This window comes from Xiphias gladius, chromosome 15 (genome assembly GCF_016859285.1).
Source record: "Xiphias gladius isolate SHS-SW01 ecotype Sanya breed wild chromosome 15, ASM1685928v1, whole genome shotgun sequence".
In the NCBI taxonomy this organism is placed as follows: domain Eukaryota; kingdom Metazoa; phylum Chordata; class Actinopteri; order Istiophoriformes; family Xiphiidae; genus Xiphias; species Xiphias gladius.
The window spans coordinates 31,616,491-31,632,253 of NC_053414.1; the positions used below are offsets into that span (position 1 = coordinate 31,616,491).

The 15,763-nt window shown below is 40.7% G+C and overlaps 1 protein-coding gene across 3 annotated transcripts; it reads right to left on the reverse strand.

Annotated features, from left to right (window-relative positions):
* Positions 1-338: 338 nt before the first annotated feature.
* LOC120799828 (zinc finger protein 287-like) lies at positions 339-15,255 on the reverse strand. Of its 3 annotated transcripts, none has more exons than XM_040145231.1 (6): positions 15,130-15,255; positions 13,659-13,974; positions 11,780-11,910; positions 6,245-6,439; positions 3,307-3,373; positions 339-1,541 (listed from the first exon to the last, which is right to left on the reverse strand). In XM_040145231.1, the coding sequence occupies exons 1-6, from the start codon at positions 15,166-15,168 to the stop codon at positions 631-633; spliced, it is 1,659 nt and encodes a 552-aa protein (XP_040001165.1). In that variant the 5' UTR covers positions 15,169-15,255; the 3' UTR covers positions 339-630. The 3 variants fall into 3 exon arrangements, with proteins under 3 accessions (XP_040001165.1, XP_040001166.1, XP_040001167.1); XM_040145232.1 differs by lacking the exon at positions 15,130-15,255 and adding an exon at positions 14,821-14,832; XM_040145233.1 differs by lacking the exon at positions 6,245-6,439.
* Between the last annotated feature and the right edge of the window lie 508 nt (positions 15,256-15,763).

Sequence of the window (15,763 nt, forward strand, 5' to 3'; positions counted from 1 at the left end):
ATTAATCAGCAGAACACCCTAAAAATTACCTTTACACAACACTGATTTGTCATTTCAATATCCAGTTTTCCTTTTCCTTTTAGTACAATTGTAATTTATTCAATGTTTTTTCAAGTTTTATTTTAATTTCTGGATAAAAAGATTCTCCATATTTAGGCACTGTAAGCACTGTGCTACTTGTGCAAAGAGTTGCTCTGTTTGACTTTCTTAAGATGTCTACACACCATCAGCTCTCATTTCTGACTCTCTAAAGCGTAAAAACGATCAAGTATATCACTCATTTGTCATCCAATCTTTTCTGAACTAAGCCTGATTCAGTAATTACAGGGAGACTGATGTAAACTGTAATATCCTTTTAATGAGCAGGAATTTTAGAAACATTTTCCAAAGTGAATCCAAAGAAGAAACAGAGTGACATGGAGGAATTATTATTAGTCAGTGAAAGCATACATGACACTGAATGTAAGATGTTACAGCACATGATGAAAAATTCTGTTGAAAAGAAGACCTGTCAGATCTCATCTGTCCTGATGTGCACGTCATAAAACAGCCTTGGGTTGTTGTGGTTTTGTCCTGGTTGCATCCTGTTGTAAAATGTTCATGTTATTTTGTCCCTTCAAGTAACTTACTCTAGCTGGCGGTGTGCAGAGCCTGATGCCTGATCAGGTTGCTGAGGAAGGAGAAGTTCTTGCCACACTTGGAGCAGTGGAACCTCTTTTCCCCAGTGTGGACGCTCTGGTGTACCTTCAGGTTTGTCGAAGTGGAGAACTGCTTCCCGCAGTGGGGGCAGGGAAACGGCCTCTCCCCCGTGTGGACCATCTGGTGGCGCTTGAGGCTGCAGAACTGGCCGAAGCTCTTCCCGCACTGGGTGCACTGGTACGGCTTCTCCCCCGTGTGGACGCGTTCGTGGATGCGCAGTTGGCACTGGTGAGCGTAGCGGCGTGAGCAGAAGGTGCAGGCATAGGGGAGGCAGGGCAGCTGCTTGGTCCGTACTGACCCAGACTCATTAAGGTGGTCTGTACTGGAAAAATGGGAACTGCCCATCCCAATCCTAGACCACAAATGTAGGGTTTGCTGGTGCTGGGAGTCCACTGTTCCCTTGGACACAGGGGGGCTGGTAAAGGTTGTGATGTGATTTCCTTCATTCATCACATCACTGGGGGGCTCGCTGATCTGAATACATAGCAGCGGCTGATACTGGGACCTCACACTGCCAAGAGGTGTCACTTTATCACCTTCGCCCCCTGCACCTCGTCCAGATGACAGTGCCCTCTCAGAGCTGTCCTCCACTGCTCGTGGATGTGAGTTGATAACAATGATGTCCCGTTTAGACACATAGCTCACCTGGTCCAAGTCGCACTGGGGCACTCTGGGAACAGTGGGGAAACTGGAGGCAGGGTTTGTCCTTGTTTGGTTGAAGTTTCCTGCTATAGTTTCTAGTGTGTATGTGGAACAAGATGGCCGCTCCATATCTTCAGTCTCATTGCTCTCCTGCCAGTCCAGCAGGGTTTGGGAGGGTCTGTGTTTCTCTCGGGTGTCACCTGATGAGCCCAAAGCAAAGAAACAGAATTTTTTTTTTTAATTTCCTGTATTTTTTTTTTTTTTTATGTAAAGTACATTACATAAAGTTTGTATAAGTCAGCTTAAAGGAATGTGCTTAATAATTACAACTGTGTTCTTGACATTCCTGCTGAACAGCTGTGAGCAGCTACTAGAGCTGTAATTATTTTCATTATCGATCAATCTGCCCATTATTTTCTCAATGAATCAATTAATGGTGTTTCTCTCTAAATTGTCAGAAAATTGTGAAAAGTCTCTGTCCCTGTTTTTCAGACTGCAAGGAGATGACTTCAGTTCAACAGCCAAAACCCAAATATATTAAGTTGACAAACATAGAAACAAAGAAAAACAGAATATTTTCATATTTTAGAGGCTAGGAACAGCATTTTTTTTTTAAATTTTGCCAGGAAATTTGATTTTAAAGATACAGAATAAAAATAAAAAAGAATAGTTGCTGATCAGTTTTCTGACAATCACCCAATCAATTAATCAATTAATCATTGCAGCTCTTGCTATTACTGTTACATTTTCTCAACTAAAAAAATGCTGGGAAATGGTGTCATAAAATAAAAACTACACATTCTAAATACATTTTGAACAAATGATAATTTGGTGAATCCCTGCATGCTGTTTGGCAGATGTTTTCACAGCAGTTCTTTATTACCAGATACCGATGACATTTTAAAAATGTTTATGGAGATGATAATCTGTAGTATAAACAGTAAAGCTGAAGCTAGAGTAAAAAAAAAAAAAAATCACTGAAAACTTATGTATTTAGGTCTTGTGCCATTTGTAGTTAATGGGCTGCAACATATAAAACTACACACTGCTGTGCTCTTAAACAGCACATACAGGACGTCAACATAGAGCAAACCCTTTCCCTTTAAAATGGGGTAGATTTATTCAATTTTCTAAAATGAAATTCTATTGTTCATATGGTCTCTCTTTTGAAATCTTACCAGAAGTGATGAAACATAAAGTATCAGTCTGGTGATATTCTATATTAATCTAATTCTATATCAAATCCCAACAGTCACTGTCTCTTGTTAACAAGTATTATCTGTGTATCAATGCCTGATACATCTTATTCATCTGTGCCATAGAACTCCGCAAAAACTATTAAAAACACATTCATGAGGTGCACTGTTTGCACTGGGAGCCATATTCCCTCATTACCATTAACACACACTATAGTATATTTTGACTCAGTCCCACACACACCATCCTGCTGCACCAAATACTCACTACAGCACCAAATGTGAATTAATCCATCGCTGCAAATAGTCCACAAAAATACACTATTTCCTCCCGTTTGTTTGATTAAAAACTACAGTATGCATGTTTCTTAGGAAATTACTTTTTTTTTAAATGACACTATACATTTGTGAAGTGTTTTTAAAGATTTACATCTTCATCTTCTACAAAAGGGCTAGGAGCTCAGAGGCAAAGACAAGTAGGAAAGTCAGGGAGTACCGAGTATTAGCACATTGTTGGTTTGGGTGTTTTACTCAGATTTGCTGACAATAAAAAAATCTTTACATGTAAAAGATGTTTTCCTAAACAATTTTGAAGCATCACAGAACAGCTCAGGAGGTAAACACGGAGGTGCTCTGGAGTTTGACGATGATTTAAGGGAGCTTCACTACTGTTTGGGCACCCAGCACATTACATTGCTTGGTGCAGGTTGATTCATTTCAATGGTATTTCCAGAACAGGAAACGATTTGACAGAAAAACGGATTGATACCTTGCACTTCATCCATCTTTTCCTCCTGGCTCTGAGGGCTGCTTGTGTTTTTCAGACGTCCCTGGCCCTGGAAAAAGGAGGGAGGTGTTTAGCTGATACAAAGAACCCACAAGGCTCTGACGCAGTAATAATTATTATTTTAGACAGGAGTCATTGGGTTGATGTGTGAGATATATGTGCTTGATATAATCAAATCATTTCATGGAGATCAGTTATTCACTTTGTGTAATTCTTCTTTACAACATCCTGCTAATGCCTCCACTGTGACTACAACAGTAATTCAAACATGCAATGAAACCATACAATCAAACTCTTTGAAAATATGATTTATTGGCAAATTTACAATTCGCTGTATGTATACATGTACGAGTACAGACTTATGAGTAAATTTCCCTCTATTCTTTGGAGAGCTCATAGTTCTTATTACAAGAATACATTTGAATTGTTAAATGATGCAATGAATCTGAGAGGACGAGTGACAGGAGGTCTAAAGTGTAAAAGCTCAGTGATGATTCTGTGCTACAACAAAGGGAAACTTGTTGTTCAGTTTTTTTGCACAATACTAAGCTGAGAGCACACTCCAATGGATCAAATACTGTGTATTTTTAGAAATGTATCATACAGTTATCATCATAGCTTTGATCGTATTTGGTTAATATGAGCAAAAGAGAAAGACAAACTCAAATGAGAAACCAAAATGTGATGATATGATCAGAAAACCCATTCAAATCATTATTAATTAGATGTAAAATAGAACACTATGACCCTTTGATAAATATATAATAAAAGTCTGCTTCCACAGTAACACTCATCTAAAGCCACTAATATACTGTGTTCATAACTCTGCTACGGCGAGTTAAGTATGCTGGTTCTGAGCTGGGATTAAAGGTAGTGATATTCCATTTATACTGATCTTCTTTTGTTGCCTTTTATCTGGTATATGGACTACATACATCCCAATGTAAAGACACCGACCAAGGAAATGAAACCATAGGAAAACATCTCTTTACAGGCTTTTTCAGACATGGATTACGCTGTCAAAACGAACCACTGCTAACTTCAGTTATTTGTTCAAGGGATGGCTCCTTGTCAATCTGGCGTACAGGCGTGACATGATGATACAGAAAGTGTCTAAATGCTCTGTGACATTTGGCACCTGTTGCTCAGAGGGAGCAGTGTCACAGCAGTGCTGAGTTTAAAAGTAATAATATGAAGGAAGAGGAGTTTTCTCACTCTCACCGGCTGCAGCACTGATGGACTTTAAACTTGCTTCGCTGCAGAAGCTTTATTTAATCACACACAGAGTGTCAGTCAATTTCCTAATACATTTTCTCAATAATTTCATCATTTATGGTGGTCCAGAAGATGAGATTATTAACAGTGCACAAGCAGAGTAGCTAGGACTCTTGTTTGATTTTTTTGCTGGATATAATTCATGGATGCAGTTGGTATGAAAGAAAAGTTGAGGGTGACAGCTGCTCTCCTTATCATCATGGCTGTAGGAGTGCTTTTTCCCCCTCATTTTTCTCACACCACGAGGGGGCAAAAAAAATAATTTTGCAGATCTCACATGAAAAGAGAAATGGGCTAATTCACAGTATTTCATGGTCTTGTCTTTTTTACATCATCGTCATCTTTATACAGAATGTATGTATCTCATACTCCCTTATACTGCTAAATAAAGCACCAGGCCGCAGACCAAACTCTTTAGTTAAAACCCTAATTTCCATCCCAGTTTTAAAAACAATTTATGGACAAAATTTTTACTGCAACAGCCATTCAATTCTAACACTGGATTTAGATTGTCATTCAAATAAAATTATGAATGTTTGGATGGGAAAGCAGATTTGAGAAGCAGACTGGTGAAACTACAGATATGCTGCTAAATTCTTCATTTTCCTTTCATCCTGCATTTTCCGTTTAGTCTGTTCTGCATTTCTTCCATATCTTAAACTGTTTCTACAAAAAGCTCTGAGAAGTCTTGAAAAATAAACTTCAGGATTGAAATTGAAACAGAAAAGCCTTCTCTAGTCCTCTTCAGGGGAACTTTGGTGTAGCATTATTGTGGAAGGTCTGGTCTTGGTGCTCAGTGCTGGATCTTCTGATGCCTCTTGAGGTTGCTGGGGTGGGAGAAGCGTCGGTTGCAGACAGAGCAGCTGAAGGGCCTCTCCCCGGTGTGGACATTGTGGTGGATGTCAAGCTGGCTCTGGCACACAAAGCTCTTGCCACAGAGCAGGCAGATGTAGGGCTTCTCCCTGGTGTGCCTGGCCATGTGCTTCTGCAGGTCAGACTCAAGGAAAAAGCGCTTGGTGCAGCTGGTGCAGCCGTACGGACGCTGCATAGTGACAGCGTGGTAGAAAGCCAGGTGGAAATTGCTGGAGAAAGGTTTGTGGCGGCTGTTGTTGGGGGGGGGCACAGAGCGATGCAGACCCGGGGTGGTTGCATCACTAGAAGAGTTGATGCTGGAGGTTGTTCCACCACCAGATGCTCCTGGAGGGTCATCACAAGGTAGAACAGACCCTGCCTGCACTGACCTGTGTCCTGCTGGTTCAAGCCCAGCGCATTGAATCATAGATAATATAGTTTGGTCATCTCTGTCTCTTGCTTGGCCAGCTTTTCTGTTTGTCTGGTCTACATGTAACCACTCACACTCCTCTCCCTCCTTGTCTGATGCCCCCCCTCCATCAATGACTATCACCTCTGGCAGAGAGGAATTGGAGGTGTCTAACGCGCCCTCATTAGCATTCCCGCCATCTGTTACACAGGAAGTTTGCACAGTGTCCCTGTGTGCCATCCCGTCAGTCTCTGAGCTCAGAGACTGACTGTCCCCTGCTCTGACATCACTTCCTGTCAGCTGGGAGCTGTGGGTGGTGTCACTGCTGCTGTCAGTTTCAGCTGTCCTGCCGTCAACAAAGGTGACGATGTCAGATCCACTGACCTCCGTTTCATTGCTGCATCTAATCAGCCGTCCGTCCGCGGTGTCCTCCAAGGCAGCAGTGATAGAAGTGGTGGTGTTGGCATCTCCTCTGGTGCTGATACAGGCTTCTAGTGGAGCTTCGTGGTTGGTGACGCCGGTCTCCATAGATCCCTCTACCTTGATGATCAGCAGCTCCCCCTCCTCAGGCTCTGCTGACTGAGAGGACAAACTGATTCAAAAGGAATTCTATTGGACGTAATATGAGGATTAATTGTTCCTGTCTACGGTAATCCCATTAGAGCTGAAACAATTAGTCAATAAATCCATTAGTCAATTGAGAGAAAAATAATAAGCAATTCTTTTGATAATCAATTAGTTGTTTCAGTCATATTTCAAGCAAAAATAGTGAAACCATGCCAAACATTCAGTGATTCCAGCCTCTCAGATGAGAGGATTTCCCACTACTAAACTGATTATATTTGAGTTTTGGACTTATGGTCGAACAAGTAATTTGAAGATGCTACGTTCAGCGCAGCAGAGTGGTGATGGGGATTTTAGACAATTTCATCTTAAACTAAACAGTTAATCGATAAAATAATCAGCAGAGTAATAGTTACTGAAAATTATCTTTACTTGCAGCCCTAAATCCCATTATAAAACAATTACAAGAATAAACCTATATACATATTCATTCATATCAATCTAATATTAGGAACATCATTGTCATCATTAGGATCATGACACTGTTGACAACGATGATGACAACTGCTAGTATTAATACAGTTCACAAGTCTTAATATTATTGCAAAGACTATTCTATAAATAAGATGAATATTGTTATAATAATTATTATTATTTTCATTATTATTATCTTGTATTAGATAATAATATTAATTTTAAACACATATGAGTTTATTCCCAATTATATCTCATTGAAAACATGGTGTTACAGACATCTTCATGTTCACACCATAAAACCATACATATATACAACCAAAAACATACAACTTTTATACAGATCCCACTTAATTATTTATCCATCTTCCATTTTATATTATTCAACTCTTCATCCCTTCTATATCCAGGGATTTAACCAGAATGGGACAACACCTCTGGCCAGGCCCTGGCAGCTGATGGGGTTCTGGGGAATTGATTAGAATGGGGCAGCATGGTAAGAGAGGGCTTGATCACTGCTAAATCACCTTTAAAGCAGAAAGATGTTCCTAAGACCCAAATGAACAGGCCCCCTCCTGTAGGACTGGGAGCTGCTCTAGGGGAGATCTGACCTGCAGTTATACTGACATTTAAATGTCATTTACCAGAACCCACCGAAAAAAAGAGAAAGACAGATAGGAATAGAAAGCACACACTTGGGCAATAAAGGGAGTGATCGTACATACAGTCAAGATCCGAAGTATTTGGACAGGTACACATTTTTTGTTCTTCAGGTTCTGCGCTTCAGCAGATTCAGTTTGAATTAAAATAATGGATACTACATTAAAGTGCCAAGTCTGAGCTTGAATTTGAGAAGGTTAACATCAATATAGTAAGAACTGTGTGGAAGAGCCTTTTGGACACATAGTGCCCAAATTTGGGAGGTTCAAAAGAAATTAAACACTTGGCTACCAAATGTTTCTTGGGAAGTTGTATGTCTGAAACGACATACAGCTGCACAAAAGAACTCACACATGGCTCAAAGTTGACTGAGAGTTGAGAATTGCCATTTAGATTCAGGTGGAGATTGAAGAATGAAGAGGTGACCATGCAAGTGAAGGGGATACTAATGAGAATGCCAAAATCAGCATTTGGGTACACTCTAAAAAGGCAGGTGTGTACAAAAATTATAAAAATTATTTGCATGGTGAAGAAAAACCCCTTTATGACTGCACAGCAAGTCAAGAATGCTCTCCAGGATGTAGGCATACATGTTTGAAAAGGTTCAAAGATCAAGAGAAGACTTCATGACTATAACCGCAGAGGATACACCACAAAACTGCCGGTAAACCTCAAAAACAGAAAGGTCAGGCTGCAGTTCACAATAACACACAAAAAAAGTGGTAGAGTTCTGGATCAAAGTTTTATGGACTGATGAAACAAAAATCAACCCCAGTCAAAATTATGCAAAAAGGATATTGTTTGAGAAAAAAAGCCACCCAAAGCCACCACCTCATCTGTCAAACATGATGGTGGTTCTGTTGTGGCTCTGGCACGTATGGCTGCCAATTGAACTGGCTCACTGGCATTTATTGATTTCACTGCTGACGGAAACAACAGGATGAATGCAGCTGTACTGTATATATGGACAGACAGACGGGTGAAACGAAACTTTACATTGATCTGATTATTCAGAATTCATAAAGTATTCCGTATTCAACAAAACTGTGGGACTTCTCAGCAACATTAAGGCTACAAACACTTTTACCCCCTCCATTCAAAATCAACATTTAATTGTCTCGTTCTTAAATCTAAAACAACCACCAAGTTTTACACCTAATTTCCAGAAAAAAAATACTTTCTTATATTTAGTACGCTATCCTTTCTCTTCATAGCAATGTAGAACTTTCAGCATAGTTTCTTCCATTCATTCGGCTTAGGCAGGGAATGGTAGGGAAAACCCTGAAAAGAATTAAAGTCACTGTCTGTGCTGCACAGACAGACATCCAAACTTTTAGTGCAGTGACTGTATTGCAATCCAAGTGTTGTTTGATTGCAACACTGGGTAGAGGGTCAGCACTCTGTCAGTAATGCTAGTGTTTAATTTAGAAATGGTTTAGTTGTGGTTAAACCTGTCTAGGAGCCTACTGCTGGTTTTTACATTTTTTCAATTCACTGCGATACAGAGCACTGTTGGCAGTGAGCAGAGTGTGTGCAGCTGAATGTGTGATGTGTTGGTTGTGTGTTAATGACATGGAAATGACTACTGATTCTTTCTTCAACCTGCTTATGTTGTCTTCACTCTCAACTATCTCTACCAGCATCAGAAAAACAAGCAGCCCACACTCACCAATCACAGTTCATGTGGTCTCCACCTGGTCTCTCTACAGCCTATGGCTTAGCTATGGAGCCATTGCACGTAGTCGCCATGTCTAATGCTGTAACCCCCTTAACTTAGAACTATGATTCCAGCTTAAAATATGAAAGCTGATGCTGTTTGATTGATAACATTAGGGCAGCAACTAATGATTAGTCATTATCAATTCATCTTTTGATTATTTTTTCCACTCATCGATTAATCATATAGTCCCTAACACACAGCGGGAAATGCTGGTCACAGTTTCTCAGAGACGTCTTCAAATGTCTTTTTTTGTCCAACCAACAGTCCAAACCCCTAAGATATTCAGTTTACTGTAGAAAAAAAATACACAGAAAATCTGAAACGCTGGAGAAACTGAACCAGAGAGTGTGTAAATGATTGAAATTTTCTTTTCTTTTGTGACTTAGATGATAAATCAGGTATCAGTATTGTTGCTGAAATGAGAACTCATGGAATTGGTTGGTAATTACTATCTCCTACGTCCTTGTTAGCACGTTTATTATATGAAATAAACTGAAAACATGGTTGCGGAAAAAGTGGTGTCTTGTGGGCAGTGTTGTTCTCTACAAGCTACAGTGGAAGCCAAATGGAAAGAATGAGGACCACTGCTGCTCAGAGATTAAGGCTGCAGTTTGTGTTGTTTGCATGCATCTAAGTGAGAGTATTGTGTTAATCATCATTTTTAGTGTAAGATTTAAGATGCGAATTAAGTTTAAGATGCGACTGACCAGGTTATTCAGATAACAAAGGTGTTTGTAGTTACCTGGTTAATGGGAGTCACCAGTGCGACTTCTTCCTAAATTGATTATGAAGGTCTGCACTTTTTCCTTGCTGTGTGATACAGTCTTTATGCAAAGTTTGATAAATATTTTTGGCTCGACTGCAACAGTGGGGCCAGCCCTATAAACGCAAAAGTTTGTGACTACCCGACTGACCGAGTGATAAAGATACACCATTTGTCAGCCAAATGCCGCATCACTTGAGTGCTGATGTTACAAAATTCGTTAGCTGTCTGAGATTTGAAGTTTCCCCACTCACCGTTGCTCTTTCAAAATGAATTGCCGCAAATAGTTTCTATTACCTCATCATGTTTACAGCCAATGTTACCGTTTGCAGGCAGTGTTGCCAATTTAGCGCCTTTGTCAATAGATGTACTGACTTTTCACACCCCTTTAATGAGTTTTCCTCACAAAAGTAGCTACCGACAAATCTAGCAACTTTTTGGGCAAACCTTAGCTACTTTCCACAGAAGAGTTACCAGTATTGCCTCACGAGCGCAAGGTTGGGCGTTCCCTTAGCAGGCACACCTCTCTATGCGTCTCCTTCAATTGACCGTGCAGCTGCTGCACAGACATGAAAGAGCATCAAACTTTCTCTCTGAGTAATCATTTTACAAATAAATAAGTAACAGCTGTTGCCTTTAACTTATATGTAGGATGATTTTGTCAGACAATGTCACGGTTACAAAAATCAGGATTTTAGCAGGGCAGAGCAGTTTAGAAATGGCTTGGAAATGACCGCTGGGTAACATGTAGTCTTAATGGGCCATGTTTCCGTCACTATTTCATACTTGTTTTGTTATCCAACAACAGAAACAGAAAAACATGTAAATGAGAACAGATTTGTTCAGAATTTGGCAGTATTAAAATATTATATATGTGAGCACAGAAAGTAGGAGAGAAGCAGCTGACATTGGGTTAGAAGCGCGGTACACTCTGTACAGGTTTCTGGTCTATCACAGGGTCGACATATAGACACAATCAACCAGTCACGCTCAGATTCACACCTATGGGCAATTAAAGTCACCAATTAACCTGCATATCTTTAGACTGTGGGAGAAAGCCGGAAAAACCCGAAGGTAACCCACGCAGGCACAGGGTGCACTTGCAAATTCCATACAGAAAGGCCCTGGTCGAACAGGGTTTGAACCCAGAACCTTCTTGCTATGAGGTGACAGTGCTAAACACTGCACCATTGTGTAACCCCAGTGACAGTAATACACAATGTAAATGTATTCCCCTATTTTTTCTGGTATGTGCTATAGAACCACTTAAAACAGGAGTGTATACTGATTGTCATTTAATCAATAAATCCACCAACTATAATGGTGGTAATAATAATACTTAAGTCACATCTCTGACTGGATACCTGTGGTGTTTCACCTTTTCCCACTCTGACAACCCCACAGAGTAGAATAATTTATATTGTCATGTCTACATAGACCTGTTAAATTATTAAAAACTAAAGGCGGGGAATCTCCGTGGCTTACTGGTTAAGACTTTATCCATAAATCGCAATGTCCTGGATTCAAGTCTGGCTGGAAACGCTTTTTACCCAAATCCCCCCTTTTAACCTTTTAAAAAAAATTAAACTTGCTTTGGTGAGCCCTAGTGGCAGTATTAAAAGAGACAGTTTGGATGGATGCAGTCTGCTACTATGTCAAAATCTGACATTTTAGGATCCTGCATACAGGGACTTACAGAAGATGGTTTTCTGGTGTTACTGCATTGTGAAATAGCTACCTCAGTTTTGGTGGTGGTGACAACCTCCTGATCAGGATCCTGGTCCAGGTTGATAGGCTGGCTCTTCTGTACACACTGCTGAGCCCCCGGACCTCGGTTAAGGAACCTGGTCTTGCCCTGCAGAGAGGGGCCTGGTGGAATATAAGGAGCAGAATAATTAGCTCCTAATTACTACAACTAAACACAGTATACCATCCTCTGTAATCAGAACAGATATCAGAGATAGTATCTCTGCACAGTGTTAAAAACAACAAAACTGTACATCTTAGTGGGACAGGCCACAGATTTAACACTTATTCTAACTCTTGTATTGGCAGGAAGTTTCTGTTGTTATGGCACTGGTCAACCAGCTGAGTGTTGGAGTTTCCCCATTGGCCGTTGCTCTTTACAAATGAATTGGCGTGAACAGTTTCTTATATGTCATCAGGGGGGCGTTTACAGGTAGTGTTTCCAACTTAGTGTCTTGTTGCTAGATTTACCAAGTTTTCAGACCCCCTCAGAAACTTTTTTTCAAAAAAGCACCTAATAACAAATCTAGCGACTTTTTGGACAAACCTTGGCTATTTTTCTGTAGAATAGGGTCTGCAGCATTGCACCATGAGGGAAAGGTCTGGCTTCCCCTCTGCAGGCACTACTTTCTCTAGTCGCATTCAGCTGACTGCACAGCGGCTGACAAAGATATGAATGCGCTTCGAACGTTCTTTCTGAGTGATCATTTTACAATTGAATATAGCAAAAATCACAGCACAGCCGTCTTTAACCTATGTGTAGGGTGATTTTGTCAGATGATGTCACGGTTATGAAATTAGGATTTTGGCATTGCAGAGCAGCAGCTTGGAAATAGTTGGAAGTGACTGCTGGTCAACATGTAGTCAGAATAAGAGAGAAGCAAACAGATAAAGGGCGGTCCAGCCATATACTAGATTTTTACCCAGTCTTGTTTTAGCATACAATTGTCGCTACAAATTGCCTGGTATTGTTTGGCGGAAACATCTTATCTGATAGACACTCCTGATTTGTCCATATTGAATTTACTTATCGAAATCTTGAAATATTCCATTATTTGCTCATGCTATGAGTGGCTGATATATCGATTACTCGCTATGGCTTTGTTTGGATTTTGAGAATGGTAATATTGGTGTTAGTGTACTACATCGTAACATATTACATACTTACGCCTGTTTTAGACCTTGTGTACTTTAATTCCATGTATTACAAACTGTCCCGAATCTACTGATTAAGCACCCCTATTTTTCTTCAAATATGAATTTCTCTACTAAAAGGGGCTCATTTAGCAGATTACTCGTGAAAAATCATTAATCTGGCTGCTAATAAATGTATGGGTTTTACAATCCATTGTGTTCAATTTTGTTGCAATGAGGCCAAAAATAGCAAGTTTTCAGAGGGACAACCGATCTGTCTTGCAATCTCGTCGCCAATAAACCGTTTGCTTGCACCTCCAGCACAATGCTGGACTTTGTCACCACGTCTAATTGCCCGTGTGTGTGTGAAGGATTACTGTGGCTAATTCACACAACGAACTGACAACTACACATTATCCACAGTAGCTGAAACAGTGTTTCTGAAAAGACATATGCTGCTGAACTGTATAAAGCTGAGAGTAGAATTATATGAAGACCCATTCACCTCGATTGAACTGGGGTGAAGACTGGAATCTCGCCACTGCAGGTTTGTCACCTGTAGTGCACTTTACGGCCCTTTAAATTGGGGTCTAGTTATATTATGGCACTTTTGGATTTATACATAACGTGGGCTTCACCGGAGTGCGCTTGCGTACCTGGAAACAAGTTGTGAAAAGATTTCTTGGCGGAGTTTGTACTGTACGTACTATAACGTTGGAGGTGTCAGTTTAACATACCGGCCAGTGAGTCCTTGTTCTGCCGGTTGAGGAGGCGGACCCCGGGGAAGCGACTGCTAACGGAGCCCTCCGCTCCCTTCACCCTCTCCGCTCGGTACCGGGAGATCTGCAGCTCCAGCAGTTTGATTTTCCTCCGCAGGAACTCGTTCTCTTTCTGGTTCCGGGACATTTCCAGATGAATCACGGCGTATCCGTCGTCCACAATCTTACAAATTTCAGCGACGGCCGCGTTAGCCAGCACCTCCATGATGGAGGCGATCTGTGAATGGAAGTCCACTGCCGCCGACATGGTCGCAACGAACGTACAACACTCGGCCTTTTATATGGAAAAAATGGACTATGTCCTAAAGATGATACTGACATGAAGAAAACGGTTGCAGCAGAAATACATCACTAGGTGGTTCTACTTTATCAAAATAACGGAGAAAGACGTGGACAAACAGGCAAGCGGAGTCTTTGTTGACGTGATGGCTTAACGGAAGCTCTAGTTTTGACAGTGTTTTTGAGTAGGAACGATGAATACAGGAACACATCGCCCCCTGTGTTCTGGAGCGGACATGCAGTACATACAGCACGGGTAACTTCACGTTGAGACTTTCTACATCCGGACTCTCCCTACTCCTACTCCGTCACTGTTTGTAGTCGCACTCACAGCTGAATGAACTACCCTTCACTAAAGTATATTGTATAAATACAGCGGGAAGCTTCTGGACGAACTTACCTCTCCCCGGCGGAAACAGGAACTGTCATAACTTTTCGTAAACATAGTTTCGTATCACTCATTACATTCACTCCACAGTAGGCCTAAATCTATGAAGAAAAAATAAACTTACACTCAGGCTTCTTTGGTGGCATTTCTTTTTTTCTTTCTAAACACCATTTTAACTCTAACATTTTAACTAACTTTTTTAACTAACTAAGTCCCTGTAAATATGCAACACTTCACAATCAAATGAACACATCTGCCATTTTTTAGACTTTAGAGTGGTATATTTGATCCTAGATACAACGTAACATTAACGTCAGTATTACAATATTAAATGTCTATCTTAGTAGATTTTTTATGGGTAGTTGCACGGAACAAATATTTGTAAGGAGCGGTTCCATCCCGAACACAATACAGGCGTTGCACGTCAGTAAATCAGCATCGAGGTAGACTCACTGTTGGAAGGTTTTCTAATTTTGGGGTTCGTAATGTGGCGGATCCTCCACGTGATTGCACAAATGGAGTGGAAGTGGGTAGGGAGAGGGTGTTCGGGGTGGTTTGAGGAAGGGCCGGTCACTGCCTGATCGCCCGATATGTACCGGAAACCCGATTTGTTCTACTCATGTGGAATGGTTAGGGTAGCGGTGTCATGAAAAGAACCGCAGTTACACACACGTGTAGAACCTATCAGGTTCCCGACACAGATCGGGCATTCACTGTGACAAAACACATGGAACTTTACTGATGTATGTCAGATTCCAGTACCTGAGAACATGGAATGAGTAATGACTGGAGCTGACTCATTGGTGCATCGTTTGCTCCTGCATATTGCTGTTTCTTCTATTTCACAGGAGATGGTGGACTACCTCTCTCGTCGTCAGCTCAGGTCTAATTATGGACAACCTACCACTAGCTAGAAAACAGGCTTGTCATATCAGACATTATGGTTAGGGTTAGATTTAGGGTCAGGGTTGAATCCCAATGCTCTTTTAAATCATATCTTTATGATCGATAAAATCTTTTTCATAGCAGAATAAAGTGAAAATCAAGCTACAATTCATTATCACAATGAACAATATATTGTTTTAAAAAAGACTTACAACATCCTTAGTTAACTAGATACTGCTTTTCTTTGTCTTTTACACTATTTTTAAATATTCCGCCATTGTCAGAGGATACAAGATTACGTATTTACTGTGTGTACAACAAATCACACTGCAAATCTTTTGCATACTAATTGAATTGACATGTTCTCACCCTGGAACACGGCCACACCCATAGCTCACTTAATTCATTCTTGTGCTTAACATGGCATGGACAGATTATGAGAAAATGGGCCCCCCACCCCTCCTATATAGCACCCCCTGAAACAGACACATTTGAGTCTCTTTGTGGTCGT

Bases quoted from the DNA above. Each gene is read 5' to 3' on its own strand.
- LOC120799828 (XM_040145231.1), bottom strand. From the start codon at position 15,168: ATGAGTCAGCTCCAGTCATTACTCATTCCATGTTCTCAG. The intron at 11,911-13,658 runs GTATGTTAAACT...ATATTCCACCAG, and splicing joins GAACAAGGACTCACTGGCCG to GCCCCTCTCTGCAGGGCAAG. The intron at 3,374-6,244 runs GTCAGTGGATCT...TCCTTTTTCCAG, and splicing joins GATGCAGCAATGAAACGGAG to GGCCAGGGACGTCTGAAAAA.